General features: G+C 44.3%; 1 protein-coding gene across 14 annotated transcripts in view; it reads left to right on the top strand.

Moving 5' to 3' along the window:
* The window catches only part of MCF2L (MCF.2 cell line derived transforming sequence like), a 268,085-nt gene that overhangs the window by 97,486 nt on the left and 150,705 nt on the right, over nt 1-19,894 (top strand). Inside the window, exon 1 of one of the 14 annotated variants that reach the window (XM_075590658.1) lies at nt 6,034-7,336. The exons of 11 other annotated variants lie outside the window; for them this stretch is intronic. In XM_075590658.1, the coding sequence (XP_075446773.1) occupies nt 7,186-7,336 (151 nt within the window). In that variant the 5' untranslated portion in view covers nt 6,034-7,185. Of the gene's footprint in view, nt 1-6,033; nt 7,337-17,590; nt 17,720-17,917; nt 18,057-19,894 lie in introns of those variants that run through there. 2 more of the 14 variants (XM_075590668.1, XM_075590661.1) reach the window with 2 other exon arrangements.

The raw sequence follows: 19,894 nt of genomic DNA, 5'->3' as shown, positions 1-19,894 counted from the left end.
CATTTTACCTGTTCTCTTTTCTATGTACACACCTTCTCTAGGTGACCTAATCACATCTCTTGGTTTTAATATCACCTCTATGCTGACAACACATAAATTTACTTTTCAACCCCTGACCTTACACCTGGTGTACAGACCAAAGTTTCTGAATGTCTCTCTGCGATATCATCCTGGATGGCTCTCTGCCGACTTAAAATTAGCATGGCAAAAACAGAGCTCCTCCTACTACCTCCAAAACCTGGCCCTACTACCTCCTTCCACATTACTGTTGGAAATACTGTCATTCACCCAGTAGTCCAAGCACGCTGCCTAGGGGACACACTCGACTCCTCTCTCACATTCTCCTCTCACATTCAAAACGTATCTAAAACCTGTTGCTTTTTCCTCCGCAATATTACAAAGATACGCCCTTTTCTCTGTTGCTCGACTGCTAAAACTCTGACTCAGGCCCTCATTCACTCCCATCTCGATTACTGTAACTTCCTGCTTTCCGACCTTCCTGCCTCTCGCTTGTCTCCCCTACAATCTATCTTAGACACTGCTGCCAGAATCACTCTACTCTTTCCTAAATCTGTCTTGTCATCTCCCCTGCTGAAATCACTCTCCTGGCTTCAAATCAAACCCTGCATCTTGCACTCAATTCTTCTCCTCACTTTTAAAGCTTTACACTCTTCTGCCCCTCCCTACATCTCAGCCCTAATTTCTCGCTATGCACCATCCCGACTCTTGCATTCTGCTCAAGGAAGCCTTCTTCCTACCCACTTTGTATCTAAAGCCCTCTCTCACCTTAAACCTTTCTCACTGGAATGCCCTTCCCCTCAATATCCGACTAGCACCCTCTCTATCCACCTTTAAGACCCGCTTTCTTAAAGAAGCATATGCGTAGCACTGTGGCTAATACTATACAAATGATACTGTACATTAACCTTGGTTCCCTGCAGACGCACTTACCAGAACACCCTCCTACTGTCTCTGTACGTATTTTACTACCTACCAATTAGATTGTAAGCTCACCGGAGCAGGGAATCCTCTTCGGAAATGTTACTTATGTCTGAAGCACTTACTCCCATGATCTGTTATTTGTATTATTTGTTATTTATATGATTGTCACGGGTATTACTACGGTGAAGCACTATGTACATTAATGGCGCTATATAAATAAAGACATACATAAAGGATTTATGAGGAGAAAATAAATGGCGATAACTAAAACTACAGAGAAGCGTAGAACAAATCCATCTTTAAAGCTGTGGATTGATTGTATTGCCTAAACCGTATTATGGAAGAGTACAAGGCAACCTGTTCTGCAAGATCCTTTGAAGATCTGACATAGAAGGTCTTGTAGGTCACTTGTGAAGTTACTTTCCTAGACAATATCAGAGTGGACTTGTTTTAAATGCATATAGTTGATTCATCAGCATTTTAAATTGCACTATCCTAATGGCACAATTACTAGGACTTCTTTTGCATTGACCATCATGGATGAGATAATTAGGCCTGAATTAACCACCACAAAAACACATCTTTACTATGACAGAGACATTTATATGCAAACAGCTACTTCATCTGTGAGCCATCCCATTTTCCTAACGAAGAGTCAAATTATCAGCACCGTTAGTTTCTAAGATATTGTCTCTGATGTTTTAATCAAGCCAGGAGCAATTTCTGATTCATCCCAGGCGTAGCAGAAGTAATTGAGTCATGCAGCTGTGGTCTTACTTACACATGTTCATATCTTGATATCATACACAATTAAGTAAAGCTGCATGTCCATTCTAAATAATTATAACAAGTAATATTTTACTTGTGCTATTTCTGTAGGTTGCTCTATTCACAAAGTAGAGAAAATGATATCCATATCCTGCCCCGTTATGTTTTCTTTTGAAGTAGAAAGATTTTCAAAGGTATTGTTCACGGTGCTAAGTATCTGTATGACGGGATCTCCCATGAACAGTGCATAAACTGCATAAAGTTTTTCATTCAGAAATAGATACACTATATGCACTTGGTTAAGTGATACAGTCCTTGATCTCTAAAGCTTACATTATCAAAAAAAACATTTAGGTGAAATATATGGGGTATGTAGGAGATGTATAATAGGTGTGTTAGGATCTTGGATTCTCTAGGGAATTATTGAATAATAGAGAAGCTGAGATCCGTGTAGATTCTTTATAGATCTACTACATATCCTATATATTTCACCTAAAGGTACTTTGAAAATGTAAGATTTAGAGATATGGTATTTTACTGTTCTGTATGTATCTATAAATGTATTAATCACTCATTCACTTTATATTCTTATTGTATATTTGTACAGCTCAACCCGTTATAGCGCGATCCGCTATAACGCGGTTTTAGCATGGACCCCGAATTTAAAAAAGTTTTTTTTTGCACACACACTGCACACACTCACTTCACACTGCATACACTCACTGCTCACACTCACAGCACACTGCACACACTCACAGCACACTGCACACACTCACAGCACACTGCACACACTCACAGCACACTGCACACACTCACAGCACACTGCACACACTCACAGCACACTGCACACACTCACAGCACATTGCACACACTCACAGCACACTGCACACACTCAGCACACTGACATTAACACACACACTGACACACTCACACACACATACACAGTCTCATACAGTCTCACACAGTCAAATACACACACACACACACATACACACACATACACACACACACACAGAGACACACTGTCTCTTTAAGGGAACTTGCTCTCGCAATACAGAAGCAGAAGCAAGAAGCAGAGACAGGGAAAAGAGCTGCCAGATGCCGGGTAAGTGCTGTGTGCTGTTGCCACTGCCCCACCGGGTCTGGGAACACTGGGAGAGTTCTCCGCTTTCCCCCTCCGGTAGACACGGTACCACCACAAAAAAAAAAAATCGGCGGCCATTTTTTTCTGCGACCCTGTTTATAACGCGGTGTCGCGGGTGGCCCCCGAGGACTGCGCTATAACGGGGTTAAGCTGTATTATATATATAAAAAAAAGTAATCCCACAATTATATAGAAAATGACACTGTTTGCTTACAATATTGATTATACTACTTTAAGAGAGGTGCCAATCACATAATCTAATTTGCATAAGGCAGATTTGATTTGTGATGTGGTTGATTATATAAAGATATTTGCTCACACTGCTAGTTTCATTTCCCCTGTGGAAGGGATAACACCCCGAAACGTTGTGCTCTATCGAGTCTTTGTATATTCAATATATGGTCTAAATTTCTCAAAGACCCCTTTATCACTTTACCGAGTATGTACATATATATTTCTGTATTAAAAGCTCTATTTACTAAACCTAACGTGTGCAGAACGTTTAATGCAGTTTGTTCAAGAAGTGCCAAACAACATGAACTTGTGCGTTTGCTGTTTCCTTGTAGCGTGTGTGAGTGCTAATAGGAAATAATTCTAAACATGCTATTTATGGGTAGTGCAAACGCACAACGTGTACGTACATTCAATAGGAAATAAAGTAAATGTTGCATTTCATACATAGTGCATGTAAAAGCTAATGCTGCTAAAAGGGCCAACATGATCAACTGTCTCGCCATTTACTATTACGCTGTACAGTATATAGTAGGAAATATATGGTTTGCAGCCTTCTGTGGCAGCTAGTGGATTATTAGGGAGTGTGGTGAACATGAGGGGCCCCCTCTTATACATTGGTATATTGGAATGGCACGTTATAAAGCAGCATACTGAAATTTGCATGCGTTTGTTTTGCCATTGTGAATAGACGTGTATGTTTTTTGCTCAGGGTAACCGTGATTCGTACTGTACATAAGATTCTCACTGCCTTCTGGAAAAAATGTAGTAGCCCGTACAGGCATCCATTAAATCATAAAGAAGTAAAAAGTGGCTTGAAATTTGGCCTTTCTACAAAACACATGCAGACTCTGCCATTAGCACAGTAGAAGATGGCGTTAACTTATTTTTCTTAAGCACCTTATGTACAGTACTTGAAATGACTAGAGTTAAAAGATACAGTCGCTTGGCCAACGTATATTGGATTTGTAATAAAGTGCAAGTCCTTGGCCATGTAGCCCATATTAATTGTGCCTGGGTTAGCCAGAGCATTGTAGAAAAGAGGTAATAGTACAACGTACAGTACATGCCAATGTTGAAAGACACTATTTAAAAAAAAAAAAAAAAAAAAAACATTTTAAATGTTGCCTATGTAACCCTCAGAACCCCCCCCCCCCCCCCCGGTCGCAGATCGGGCCCCCTAGGGTGTGCTAACGTCTGGCTACATGTCTCTTGCTGGTGCATACCTGTGTGGAACAGGAGGGCCTGAGTCTCCTGCGATGGTATGGGGACAACAGGGACAGGCTTCTGGGGTGAATGCCTTCATCTCGTTCTAGTGGTGCAACGCCTCCATCTCTGGCAAGCCCTATCAGGGTAGGGTGAAATCCTTCCAGAGAACCCCGGTCTGGGGCGAGAGATTTCAGTCTCACACAGTCTCTTATAAAACAAGTAGCAGCAGCTCTTTATTGTCCGCAGCAGCACACAGCAGTAATCAGGTACAGCAGGTCTTCTCTCTCCAGACTGTACCCCTTCAGGATGGGCTGTCTGGGACTCTCTGTTCCCCTGCCACCACCCCAAGTCACAGACACTCATGGTGGGGCTAGCTCTTCCCTCACCCCCTAAGCAGGGTGAGGGGCACTGGTCCACCACAGATCTATAAGCTCTACTCAGGGCCTGCCTGAGCTCCTCCAAATGTAATACATAACTCTCCAACTCTGCACGCTGAACTGACACACTCCTCACTCAACACCACTAAATTGACTGTGCACTGCCCTTTGACTTTGGCAGGCGCCTCCCCTATGTCTCTTGCCTTAGACACAGAGTCAGGTGGCCTACCTCCACCACTCAGGGCAGGGCTTGAAGCGGGGGAAACCCATGATAACTACTGGCAGCCTGCCCTTAGCAGGACTTACACCAGTAGGAGGAAAGACATATAGCCCAATTTCTTACCAGGGCTACACTTATAAAACATTTTGGTGGTATTTTTAATATATCACAATGTATTATGGGATGGGGCCATCAGGGCTGCTAATATCACTGAAAAGCAAATATATCAAAACGTGGCGCTCAAAAATTATATATACAAGTATAATAAATTAGAAAAAATGTGATACTTGATACAAACATAAATGGATGCTGCTTAACCCAGTGTGGGGTCTTCACCCCTTCACTGCTAATATCACTGTAATGTAGATTTTAAAAAAGTGGTCTATTTTTAATATCAAATTACTTCTGTGTTTTTGTTCACAATTGTACATTGAGGTCAAATTATCCTCTTCACTACCAAACCACTACATACATATTGTAATAGAACCTGCTAATTTAACTAATTAGTCATGGTACGCTGAGGACGTTTGATTTCTTTTCAACTTAAATCTATTGCAGAAGCCTACCATTAGAATATGAATGTTTAAAAATCGCATAGCCTGTCTGCTTTTCTCAGCAGTCATTTCAGCAATGCTGGGGAATGTGGCTTTGTTTATAGGCCTTTTGGGTCACCAGAAACATCTGAATAAAAGTTAGTATTTTTATTTTAGCTACATTTTGTCTACATTAAAAAAGAATTTAACTAAATTTTTGGGCAGACAGCCGTCTTTGTAGCATGTACTGAGTTGTCAGCAGCTTACATCAAGAAAACAAAAAAAACCTATAGTGAACTAAAGTGTGGAATCAAAGAAATGTGCAGTAAATAGTGTAATGTCTCACTCTTTTTAGATCACAATTAAAAAATGTATATCTGTTTGGACGGATCTCCTTTTTTATCTCCACAACAAACATTGTGTAAGTTGGCTTGTTGTGGAAGCGTACGGCTCGCTCCTTGTTCACACTCACTAATGTGAATAACAGGTCTATTCCTGTAACACGGTCACCTAGGAAATGGAGTGTCAATTTGTAATAGGCTCTTTAGGGATTAGGTGGGTGTTCTCAGTGGATAAATGTCATGTAAATTAACCGGTTCGTTCACACAGCCAGGTTGTACCAGGTTACCCTTGCCCCTGGGCACAGTGGATGTGTATGGTTGCACAATGATTTTCAGCAGACCCCTCATTGCATGACATTGCCGAACACAAGAGTGGAAATTGTACTTGTTGCCAAGTAAATCAGAAATGTTCCTTTGTTTCCCCTTTGTCTTCTTTCCTCAAACAAACCCAGCCGCAGCACCAGCTCCGGCACTGATGTTTAAGAAAGCACAAGTTCATTTCCCTCCCTTCCTTTCAGGCGTACGGTAGTTGTTTTTTTTTTTTAAGTTCCTTGGAAACTTTCTTTGCAAGACTTTTCTATTCTTCCCCTCCTCACAGAGTCTTACGATTTTGCTAAATACAGCTTGGACTTCAACCGCTTTTTACTTTATAGCTACAGCGAGGTAAACAAGACCATCTGCTTCTCCTAGAAAGAAATGCTCTCCGTGCATTCGGGTTTTCCTCCATATTGATCCTTTCTTGGCATTTTTTTTCTTTCTGGCATCAGCTTAGTGCGTGACCTCTAGTGACCGAAGATGAGTGCGATTTCAGAGACCTGATGGGAAGCGTAATAAGCATTAGGTTACCGTCTGTCTGAGTGATGTCTATATGCTCTGTCTTCAGTAAGGACATCCATATATTATACTGCTTTGAAAACAAAAGGGGTCACCTTGGAACTACAGAGCATCTATAGTGCACCAAGGAGGAAGAAATACCAAACTATTCAAACTTAATGGGACCTGAGAGATTGATTACAACACGGTGAAGCAGATTTTCTTATGCACCAATAGGATTTGTTGATTTGGATTGTTTCCAGCATAAACTGGCAGCAAAGTCACTCTGAAGATTTTTCCTTTGCTGGTTGTTTTTGGATGGCAGATTGAAAATCAATGTAATACATTTTTGTTTAGCAGCTACATTCATTGAATGCTACAAATGGATGTGAAATTTCTCACTTTATCTATGACTCGTATCTTTGGCAAAAAAAAACAGTACATCTGTTTATCCCAGTAATCACCCCAGTAAAAATTGTTTGGTTTTAAAGCTTCTAAGATCATAAACTCTCCATTTTCTATAGGGACATTGCTAAATCTCTCTCTCTCTATCTCAAATCATTGTTTTGGTATACAATAGCATGAGAATATAATACAAGGCTCACTTATGTCGTTGCACGGATTTTTGAGAGAACGGCAAGAGGGTCATAGCAGGTTCTCAACAAGGGTCGCTCAGATCTTTCACAATGCATCAGCCACAATGCTTCGCTCACTACCCCGGAGAGGCTGGAGGAAGAACTCGCATCAAGCATGTTCCGGTGAGCTGGCTCTCCTTGATTACCTCATTTTAGTTTAATGAAGCATCAGTAACCTCTCCCCCCCCCCCCTCACTCCCCTCCTCCCTCCCCCCTCCCCCACTCACCTCCTCCCGGTATTTTGTAATGCACATATTTTAAAGATGTGACATGTTATACAGTATAAACCCCATTGCTCTGCAGTGGGATAAAGGCCCATCTGGCATTGATCGTATACAGTATTCTATTTTTCCCTCTTGAATCTTTCTTTTAATGTCTGTGTAAAAACTGCTTCTAATCTAGTTAATGTGAATGAGCCCTAGGTGTGCAGGTGCTTAGTTTCATGTATATTAATACGAACTGGCAAGATAATGACAGAATTTCTATCTTTTGTCAAATAAAATATTTTTGGCGGACTATATGTTTAGTATAATGTGGCAAATATATTCTTCTCTAGACTTTTTACAATATAGTAATATCAGTTCAATCACATACAATGGGAGAAGATTGTCTAGCAAATAATTTACGCTTATTCTTCAGCTCCTTTTTTGGATACTATTTAGGATAATATGGTCTGGTACTCTCTAGGAATACCATCAAGTTACTATATGCTGTGTAATCGCATGCTGCCTAGCAACAGGGTAACCGTGCAGTCTGGATTTTTATTGATCTGTCTAATCATTGATAAATCCGATGTTGGTTAACCTGGGCAGCAAAGGAGAACCTTGCACTAAATGACAGAAATGTGTATGTTAGAATCCCCAGGCATTGTTTTGCATCACACGAGACTGGTTTCCAACCTTTCTTTGGTTAAGGAACCCTATGTGAAATTCTGTTGAACTCCAACCCTCTATAATAGTGTGTCTGGGATCAGATGCATTGTAAGGAACTTCAACCCTCTCTAATAGCGCGTATGTTATCAAATGCATTGTAAGGATCCCGACCCTCTCTAATAGCGTGTCTGAGATCAGATGTTGTAAATTCTTCTGTATTTGGTACAATTTTCAAATTACCTGATAATTGCAGTAAACCCTTTACGGATACCTGGGGAGCCCATGGGTTCCTAGGATCCCCTGTTGAAAAAATGGATCAAGAATTCCTTGCCCTTTTACAACAAAGGGCAAGGAAGTACACAATATGGAGTGATGAGATGATTAAGACTGTGGCTTCTGCCTCCGCTATCAACATGAGGCTGTTAATGATTACATTATTTATTGATAAAAATATTTTAAATAATAAGTTGACGGCATAAGTTGGTTACTGACCTGTTTTAAAGTAGGAAACAGCCGAAGTCTTAATGTCTGGATGGCCATTTAAATCCCCTGTAAAATCCAGGAAATAATAGTTGTAAATTAACAAGAAAGTATCTCAAACTGCAGGGTCCCAGAAGCTGCAAATAGTGTTATTCAGCTGGGGAACCCCTGGTTCCACTCCTGTAAATACAAATGGAGTTAAGTTAGGGTGGATATCTCCTTCTTCTCCTAACATGATCAGCATGATGTGGACAGATCCTTGTTTGCTTATCCACATGTGTTCCCACAAGTAAAACTTGTGTTACAACTACCAGGAAAGCCAGGTTCTGGTTCTGCTGCCTTTGCATATGCTGTGCCTCCCTTTTTGTGGCAATATATAAAACTGAAAACGTTGTTTGTTTGCTGTGCTTCTGGGCAATCTGATTGGTCCGTTGGTCTGTCACTCAGCCTCTGGCCAATCTGATTGGCCCGGCCCCGCCCCCGCACACCTCTCATTGGCCTGCGTGGTTCTATGACCTCAGATACCCAACTGCCACACACTCTCACCAGCCGCCGACACAGCTTCGCAGTGGGGGGGGGGGACTAAGACGCACAACCACCCGGCCACTCTTCTCCTCCTCACCCCGCGGCCCGGCAACAAGGGGGGAACGTGACTGTCGCCTCTGCTGGCTCCTCCATCGCAGGCTCCGTTTTGGGGGAAAGCTTCCAGTTTCACTCAGGAGGGGGGGTGGAAGGAGCGCACGCTTCTCACCACCCGCGGGCACCGTTCTCTCTCCCCTCCCCTCAGCGGGGACCGGTGGAGAGGGTGGGGAACACGCGCTGGGGACAGGGGGGGGGAGAAACACCGCCAGGGATGGGGGGGGAAGCAATGCATTCCAGCAGTGGTGACCTGCTGGGAGACAGAAACTGGGCAGCTCAAAGAGTGAAAGAGGAGAGAAGGTTCCGTTCAGCTGAGCATAGCTTACCCACAGAGAAGGACAGCTGGGGGCCTAGCCTGCCCAGAGAGGGGTGGTGGGTGGCTGCTGCCAAGGGTAAGAAATGGTAACACAGCAACTCCTGGCAGCCAGGGGGAAGGAAGTCAGACAGCATGTTGTACCCAGTAAGTGTAAGTCCGCACAGTGGGTAAAGCCATCTACAGTACAAACTCCGTTTTGGGGGAAAGCCTCCAGTTTCATTCAGGAGGGGGAGTGGAAGGAGTGCACGCTGCTTCTCCTCACCACCCGCAGGCCCCGTTCTCTCTCCCCTCCCCTCAGCGGGGAGCGCTGGGGAGGGGTGGAGAGGGGAGGGCACGTGCAGGGGACAGGGGGGGGGGGGGAACAACGCCAGAGATGGGGGAGGAGGGAAACAAGCACCTGGGACAGGGGGGGAGAACCTATCGCCTGGGATGTTGGGGGGGAACTCCCACCCAAGATTCACCCCCCCCCCAAGATTCAAGATTAGTGGTTTTAGTTTGTTGCCAGGTCAGTTTTCCATATCTTCAAACCTTTATTTTCACTTAATGGTGTTGATTTAGAATATTGAGTTACCGTGCGCTCATAGAACTGGCTTGTTGTACTTGCTTAGATTACCATTAAGGCTAAAAGAACAACTGAAAGATCTCTGCTGAGAAGCAACTCTTGATTGCTTAATGGGGCAGCAAATTAGATGTTTGTTAAATTGTGTTTTAGGTTATCTGTAGGATATAAGGAGTAGACGGCACACTATAAATGCAAGAAATACAAATAAACTGACGTGGTGCAAGGAGGGCCCTCAACCCTTCCAAATAACTAACACATATGCTATCAGCACTCAAAGAAGAGAATAAACAGAGAAATCTACTAATACAAATTTACTATGCAAAATAGATTCCAACAATAGATTGTACACAATAGTAGAAGTAGTAAAATGAAAAAGTAAATCCAAGACTGGCTTTAGATATATACAGCAAACTACGGGGGAAAGGTAAATAGAGGTAAAGGGATGGGGAAAACAAGTGGAGGGAACATAAAAAATAGGAAGGAGGGGAAAGGGGGAAAAAAAGGAAAAAACAATGTAAAAAGGTAAGTAGAGGGGGGCAACGTTTCGGGGAGAACCCCTTCTTCTGGCTCGTTCCCTATGATCTACACGACCATAGGTACTTCCCTCACCCTAACCTCCAAACACACCCAGATAAACACAGACACAAGCAGCAAACTGGCTACGTGACTAATCCCAAGCCTACAGATATGAATAAATGGAAGCAGTCAGACTGACATATGTGGAATGTAAATTCTAGGCAAGGTAGCAGAATGATCAGTAATCAACAATAACTGCACACAGTAAAGTAATCTGCTCACGCTTGGATGTAACGAGGGTGATGGCGTCAGCTGGTATGCGTCTGCTGAATGTTCACTTCTAACGGCTGGATATTTAAATCAAAGGTCTGGCGTGTGTGCACGCCAGGGGGCGTGGCTAAGTTCCATTTAGTACACTGCTAGTAGGCTAAACGGAGTGATAGGGGGGATCTCCTCTGGTGCGAGTAGCAGACGCACTGCATCGTGACGTCATTCAATGCCAGGGTGAGTGTAGATACAATCCACTATTCGTTCGGCGATTTTAAGGGGCATGGCTTAATGACATCATGCTGATTTCCTATAGGCTGAACGTATTGGTCCAATGAGTAGCTTGGGTAAAGTACTCCCACAGTCCAGAGATGGTTGTTTAACTGCATGATGTCACCAGAGACCAGGATAAATGTGCCTTCATTTTCTAGCCTTCTGTGTACAAGGAGTGGGTGATTCCGACGCTTCCTCCATATAGTCCAGCCCAAACCGATGTCCAGAGTATATGAAAAAGTAAACACAAACATGTCATCAGTGTATCAACAAACAGACAGGCAATACATTTATCACACAATAAGACTATGATGTCTCATAGTGTGATAAATATTTCTTTGAGTTCACCTTTGCAGTTTTGGGCTATGTCACTGAGTAATACTACTTTGCATTTAATCTAATAGTTATGATTATAAATTTGTCCACAACCCTGACTGCATGTTCATGCTCGGTTTGACCAGCTATTATTATATAATGTTAACATTCCTTTCTGTTCCAGTCAGGCTCTTAACATAAGAAATATTGCCCTCCTAGTTATGGCTGCTAACCGGTTGTTGGCATGTTGTAGTTGTAAAGTGCTCTAGATTGTAGGCATGACCAGCCACGTCCCTTAACGACCCCTTCTATCAAAAATCATTGACAACACTTTTGGTGAAAAGCCAGAAGGCAGGTTTATTAAATGACACACTGAAATAATCCTTTGCTTGCTATTAGAATGTTATTTAAACTAGCCTGTAAAAAAAATGGTGTCTGCCGCTTCTTCATTTGGGTGGACTGCAAGCCATGGCTCCATCTTTTAGGGGGCAGGGATGGCCTTGTCATAATGATCACATACTCAATTGCTGCGGGCCCTACCTTCTAAGCTGCCTGTATCATTATTGTCCCTTGTGGAAATGATTCTTGCAAGTACAGCTTCCAAATAATGACATCACATGAAAAATCTCTGACTAGCTGAAAGTAATTTCGGTTTTAGTTATTTACTCAATGTCTCACTAATGTAGCAACTAGGGAGTGTCCACAAGTACTTGGGCAATCATGAAATGAGAACGCCAGTAGCTAATATTATAATAGGCTTGTACAGGAAACACAGGTGTTCATTTAGGTGTGACCACACACACACACACACACATATATATACACATATATATATATATATAATATATATATATATATATATACAGTGTTCGACAAATCACCCAAAAATCTACTCGCCCAACCAAAAAATCTACTCGCCACCTAGTCCCGCCCCCAACTCCGCCCCTAGTCCCGCCCCCAACTCCGCCCCTAGTCCCGCCCCCAACCCCGCTTTAAAATAAAATATATAAATAAAATACATTTAATAAATTCCTAGTCAGAACAACATTCATTTTTGACATAAATGTATTTATTGTATTACATTATACTACAATTAGACGTGTGTGTGTGTGTGTGTGTGTGTGTGTGTCAATGTCGGATCTAGAAATAAAAGCCAGATGTGAATGACTAGTTTCCTGAACCCCTTAACCAGTGTCTGGACGTCGGCGCTTCACAGACAGAGAGAGACAGACAGAGAGAGACAGACAGAGAGAGACAGACAGACAGACACACAGAGAGCGGCACACCCACACACACACACAGAGAGAAAGAGAGACACACAGAGAAAGAGAGAGAAAGAGAGACACACAGAGAAAGAGAGAGAAAGAGAGACACACAGAGAGAGAGAGAATGAGAGACACACACACTGAGAGAATGAGAGACAAAGAGAGAGTGCGACAGAGAGAGCGAAGAAGAGAGTGAGACAGAGAGGGAGAGGGAGACAGAGGAGGGAGAGGGAGACAGAGAGAGGGAGAGGGTGACAGAGAGAGGGAGAGGGTGACGGAGAGGGTGACAGATAGAGGGAGAGGGTGACAGAGAGAGGGAGAGGGTGACAGAGAGAGGGAGAGGGTGACAGAGAGAGGGAGAGGGTGACAGAGAGAGGGAGAGGGTGACACAGGGAGACGGAGAGGGTGACACAGGGAGAGGGTGAGAGGGAGAGGGTGAGAGGGAGAGGGTGACACAGGGAGAGGGAGGGTGACACAGGGAGAGGGAGGGTGACACAGGGAGAGGTAGGGTGACACAGGGAGAGGGAGGGTGACACAGGGAGAGGGAGGGTGACACAGGGAGAGGGAGGGTGACACAGGGAGAGGGAGGGTGACACAGGGAGAGGGTGACACAGGGAGAGGGTGACACAGAGGGAGAGGGAGGGTGACACAGAGGGAGGGTGACACAGGGAGAGGGTGACGCAGGGAGAGGGTGACGCAGGGAGAGGGTGACGCAGGGAGAGGGTGACGCAGGGAGAGGGAGGGTGACGCAGGGAGAGGGAGGGTGACACAGTGAGAGGGGGAGGGTGACACAGTGAGAGGGGGAGGGTGACACAGGGAAAGGGTGACACAGGGAAAGGGTGACACAGGGAAAGGGTGACACAGGGAAAGGGTGACACAGGGAAAGGGTGACACAGGGAGAGGGAGGGTGACACAGGGAGAGGGAGGGTGACACAGGGAGAGGGAGGGTGACACAGGGAGAGGGAGGGTGACACAGGGAGAGGGAGGGTGACACAGGGAGAGGGAGGGTGACACAGGGAGAGGGAGGGTGACACAGGGAGAGGGTGGGTGACACAGGGAGAGGGTGGGTGACACAGGGAGAGGGTGGGTGACACAGGGAGAGGGTGGGTGACAGGGAGAGGGAGGGTGACAGGGAGAGGGAGGGTGACAGGGAGAGGGAGGGTGACAGGGAGAGGGAGAGGGTGACACAGGGAGAGGGAGGGTGACACAGGGAGATGGAGGGTGACACAGGGAGAGGGAGGGTGACACAGGGAGAGGGGGAGGGTGACACAGGGAGAGGGAGGGTGACACAGGAAGAGGGAGGGTGACACAGGGAGAGGGTGACACGGAGAGGGTGACACGGAGAGGGTGACAGAAAGAGGGAGAGGGTGACAGAAAGAGGGAGAGGGTGACAGAGAGAGGGAGAGGGCGACACATGGAGAGGGCGACACATGGAGAGGGCGACACGGAGAGGGCGACACAGGGAGAGGGCGACACAGGGAGAGGGTGACACAGGGAGACAGAGAGGGTGGGTCACACAGGGAGAGGGTGACACGGAGAGGGAGGGTGACAGGGAGCGGGACAGGGTGACACAGGGAGAGGGAGAGTGACATAGGGAGAGGGAGGGTGACACAGGGAGAGGGAGGGGGTGACACAGGGAGAGGGTGACACAGGGAGAGGGTGACACACATGGAGAGGGTGACACGGAGAGGGTGACACAGGGAGAGGGTGACACAGGGAAAGGGTGACACAGGGAAAGGGAGAGGGTGGGTGAAACAGGGAGAGGGAGGGTGACACAGGGAGAGGGAGGGTGACACAGGGAGAGGGAGGGTGACACAGGGAGAGGGAGGGTGACACAAGGAGAGGGAGGGTGACACAGGTAGAGGGTGACACAGGGAGAGGGTGACACAGGGAGAGGGTGACACAGGGAGAGGGTGACACAGGGAGAGGGAGGGTGACACAGGGAGAGGGAGAGGGTGACACAGGGAGAGGGAGAGAGAGGGTGACACTCACAGACACACAGACACTCACTCTCACTCAGACAAACACACACACACACACACACACACACAAACACTCACCTGCACGGCAGTGGGCCCCCCACATGGCAGGAGGGGTCGCACATGGCAGCGGGGGCAGCACTGGGTGAGGAATTTCCCCTGCGTATAGCAGGCTTAGAGCAGGGAGTAGCTCCGGTTAGGGGATTTCCCCTGCTTAGAGCAGGGAGTAGCTCCGGTTAGGGGATTTCCCCTGCTCAGAGCAGGGAGTAGCTCCGGTTAGGGGATTTCCCCTGCTAACATCTGAGCTGGCCATCAGAGCAGGAGAAGAGCAGGGCTGATGGATTGCCCGATGGGAGGGGGGGGGGCGGATGGCCCGTTACGAGGGGGGGCGGATGGCCTGATGGGAGGGGGGGGCGGATGGCCCAAAGGGAGGGGGGGCGGATGGCCCGATGGGAGGGGGGGGCGGATGGCCCGATGGGAGGGGGGGGAGGATGGCCCGATGGGTGGGAGGGTGGGGTGACAGATGGCCCGATGGGAGGGAGGGGGGGGGGCGACAGATGGCCCTGCAGGGGCTTGAGGCAGACAGGCGTGGAAGGGGCTGGCTGCCAGAAGGGGGAGGAGTGGAAGCGCTGAGGAGGGAGGCCACTGCTCAGAGAGCCGGAGGCGGGGTAATCTCCCCCAACAACATGAACCCGCCTCCGGCTTTTTTTTTTTTCTCCAGCGCGAGCGCGGGAAAAGCAGCAGCGCGAGCGCGGGAAATTTAAAAAACACATGTGTGCTGCTTGGGCCAATATTTACTCGCCCGGGGGTTAAATCCACCCGCCCCGGGCGAGTAAATGTATATAATTGTCGAACACTGTATATATATATATTTATTAATAGGCACTTATGTGGTAGGTTTAACCATACTATGAAAGCTTCAGCAATATACCACGGCTAAAGTGGGAAAGGTACTGCCAACATACAAATGAAGCCGGCATGACAAGTAAGTCCTCAAGCCCCAAATATTAAAAACGCCAGAGGCTAAACAAAAGCTGTCTTTAAAATCATTCTTCAAGAACAATCCAAATAGAAAATGGATATGGAATGGAGTCAGATATGTCATTGACTATATCCTAAAAAGAAACACGTGATTGAAAACTGCACTGTCCTTAACAGTTTTGACACAAGGAGTGATCACTGATTTACATCTGAATGCGAAGCTTGAAAGAAGAAAACTGATTTAAAAAGACAAAAACAATCAACATCAATAACCTCAAGAGTAATATCAGAGAATTTCAACTAGAACTGAATAATCGCTTCAGTTTGCTCAAAAAGCATGGAGACTTTTAGCTAACAAGTATGAGAAACTTTTGAAGATTGAAAAGTGCAGAAAACGTAAGGAATCGCTAACAAAAAACAGGATAAGAAAATATCTGATGAGACAAAATAATGAATGCAGAGAAGACAAGAAATGAATCCATCCCAAAAAGCAAGAATAAGAATTGAATACGCAGAGCTGTGCAAGGCAAACCGCAAACGTATAACTGAAGATGTAAGAAAATGTAACTGATATGGTGAGGAAGGCTATTGAAGATAACAAAAGCTTAAAGAAGACAAAGCAGCGATTTATGGTTGGAAAGAAGCAAATCCTTGCACTCAAACAAGATAATTGATCAACAATAAAGGACCATGCACTTATAAAGAGACTTGAGGACTTCTACGTGAAATTATGCAGGAACACCGATAACACGGCATAATCCAGCAGAGGACACGTGAGAAGAAACCTCCTATGATGTATCCTTCATCCTTCCAGAAGAAGTGGCAAAAGCAATAAAATCCATGAAGAATGGGAAGGATCCTGGGTAAGATGGAATTACAACTGAAATTTTGAACGAAGCTGAAGAAGAAATGGAGAAATCCTTGCAAAAGATAACATACTGCTTGAAGAACAGAAATTCCAGAGCTATGGAGTAATGTCATACGGTAGTTATCCGCATCCCAAAGAAAGGAGAAAAAGACCTCAAGATCTATAGACCAATCTATAGACCAATCGGTCTACTTTCAATCACTGCCCAGCGTAGAGAACAAGTGGGATTTTGCAGTGGGTACAGCACAATGGACCACATCTAAGTCGTACAAGAAGTTATTTCCTGAAGTAATTAATATAATCTACCACTCATTAGGATTCGTAGATGACGAGAAAGCATTTGATTCTGTCTACCCCTCTGCGGTCCTAGATGAATTAAGAAAACAAAATGTTGAAGCGTACATTAATATTATAAAGAAACTTTATGAGAATGCCACATCAACCATTAGATTAAGTGAAGATGCATGCAAGATGGCAGGATAAGGATCAGTAAAGGAGTGCGGAGGGAGAGGGAGAGGGAGAGAGAGAGAAGGAGAGATTCTATTAAAGCAAGAAACATAAACAAAATCCCCATTGGATACACAGATTTTTTTTAAATTTATTCTGACTCTGGTTAAAAGTGTTATGTCTGTATATGTGTTGCATAGTGCCTGCCGTCTGTTTGAGATGGATCTGGCAGCAATTCCCTTGTAGTGTTGCTTTAAGATATCAGCAGGATAAAGAAAACACGCCTGTGCGTGTGTGTGTGTGTGTGTGTGTGTGTGTGTGTGTGTGTGTGTGTGTGTGTGTGTGTGTGTGTGTGTGTGTGTGTGTGTGTGTGTGTGTGTGTGTGTGTGTGTGTGTGTGTGTATGTTTGCAAAAGATTCTAATGGGAAAAATGTAAGATACTCAATTATCCCCTGGCTAATCTGATACTATAGTCCGTGTTTTCTAAAAATATTAATAAAAGCAAAGGATGTAATGAAGAACAATTTTAGGTACATTGTTTGTTTGTGCAGTTATGAGTGACAGCAGACCAAGGCGGGCTTAAAGGCTTGTCAAGCAGGTTTTAGACGTGTACCTGCTCTGCATGGCTGATCTGGTAGCATAGTGTGAGCCTTTGGTCTCTCGGTCTCCCATGTGGTGGAACTTAAGTCCTGATGTCTTGGTAGCTTTTCTCAGCACACACCTTCGGTAAGTAAATATTAGAGGGGTGGGAAAACATTACTATTTAAAGGATAATTACTGTGAGAGTGAGATACAGAAGGGCTATAGGAAAAAGTAAGTTTGAGAAGACAGATGGTTCCTACCTGATATGTTTGAAGAACAAAGTTCACCTGATAGAAAGTAGTTTTGTTTGCCATGCACGTACAATATGCTATGTGAGGGGGAGCAGGCAGAATATGCACAGTATCTCATTTTGATTAGCATGTCAGCGAGGAGATGGATCATGTAAAAATCACAGTGGAAGAAATGAAAAGTTACCATTGGTTCTCTGAGATGTGCTTATTGTTGAATTCTGCTGTGCAAAGTAAGTACAATTTAGTACAGTTAAAGCGATGGGAATACAGTAAGCCTCCCATTCATTAAATAGAAGTTAAGCCTTCTTGGCTCCTAACATGAACTCCGGCATGCCAAAAGAGGTAATATATTAATGGCTCCATTTGTAAAAACTGTGATGTTCAAACTGCTACTTAATGGGAAGTCTTGTTTAACCACCTGCAAAACTGCATTAAAAGGCATTTTTACTTTTGGAAAGCCTAAGGCTGCCAGCCTTTCATAACATATATATTCTTTTGCATGCTACTTGTTTACTTTGTCTTATGTTTGCAGTGGTTGTGTGATGTGATTGCCATTCTTTCTTTAATTCTACAGGACAGCCTTTTCATACATTATTGTTTGGCAAAGGAAATCCTTCCCATAAATCAGTCTTGAGACTGTATGTTAAGAATCATTTTTCAGTTTGTACTTATGAGAATCGTTTTTGATTTATAGATGCATTGTCACAACAATGAATAAACTGCATTTTTATCAATGTAATTCAATGTGTAGAATTTAAATAGTCCTGTTGATATTTGACAAAATCAGTTTTTAATTGTAGGTTGCGGTTACTCTACTTCTGGACCTACGTTCTATAGACCTTGTACAAGAGATGTGAAGAATTTGTAGACTGGTCCAATACAAATTATTCAGAAACCTGCCAAAGATTAGTGCACGTAAATTAGTTATTGGGATTTTATTTGCATTTTTATGGCGAGCTGTCTATTAAATATTAGCTGCATATAAACTGAAAGGGTGAGGGCAATTAGCCACCAATTTGCCTCACACCTAAATTTTAAGTAAATGAAGAGGGACAAGTAAAACTAAGTTGTTCTCGTTTACAAGAATTCCTAAACAAATATTTGCCAAAGGCAATTGTGATTAGAATAGTGTTTTAACAGAAAAGACATGAGTTAAACGCCCACAAGATTTTGGAAACCTGGAACATTTTATAGCATTTTTTGGAGTTTGTGCAACCCCGACAGCTGAGGATTTGATGTATAAGACGGAGGGGTGTCCGAGCTTTGCAGCAAGACTGAAATATAATATTTCAGGACCAACAAATTACAGTTTTAAGATACTTCTTTATTTTTAGGTGTTATTTTGTTACTACTTTCCTTGTACCTTGAAAAACAGTGTAATGTACAGAACATAAGTCCAACAGAAAAGTGTTAGTTCTACTGTCAGTATGCTACTGATGCCTATCCAGCCATTTGTTTTCGTGGTCTGAGTTGCCTTGTTGCTGGTAGCTCTGTGACGCATAGAGTTTCACTGTTCTCCAGATCTTACTTTGGTAAACGTTAATTCATTTAGAGCAGTAGTTTAATTTAAATCTGTGCAACTGTGGAGCCCTTAAATGTATTGGGACTTGTGTGTACATAAAAATACCATTGCTGATTATACTGGTGGGGGGTTGTGCTCATAGAGCTAATATAAAGTATATTTGCTGGTCATCATGTTCACAAATTCTATTGTTTTGGAAAATGGTGATTTCACATAGACATTTTTGATTTGATTTTGATGGCAGATAGGTAGACTAGCTGGGGGACCAGAGCATCCTATTTCCTATTTGCTGTAAAGCCTCCGACCCCATTTGATCCTTCGCTTTCTTTTATATTTATGATTTGCTCTGTCTTTTCCAAGCATTTTTCCATTCCCTTTGTGTATTAGCCTCGATTACATTTGTTGCCACATATATTTTTATATACACGTGTCGGTTTTCAACATTATATAAGTCAGGAGTGCTCAATGTTTTTAACCTGCGCCCCCCCCCCCTGCCTGCTTACCTCCCGGCTCGCGCCCCCCCTCCTCATCGGCGTCACCCGTGGC

The sequence above is a fragment of the Ascaphus truei genome, chromosome 3, assembly GCF_040206685.1.
Source record: "Ascaphus truei isolate aAscTru1 chromosome 3, aAscTru1.hap1, whole genome shotgun sequence".
In the NCBI taxonomy this organism is placed as follows: domain Eukaryota; kingdom Metazoa; phylum Chordata; class Amphibia; order Anura; family Ascaphidae; genus Ascaphus; species Ascaphus truei.
This window is presented reverse-complemented; position numbering and strand designations above follow the sequence as displayed.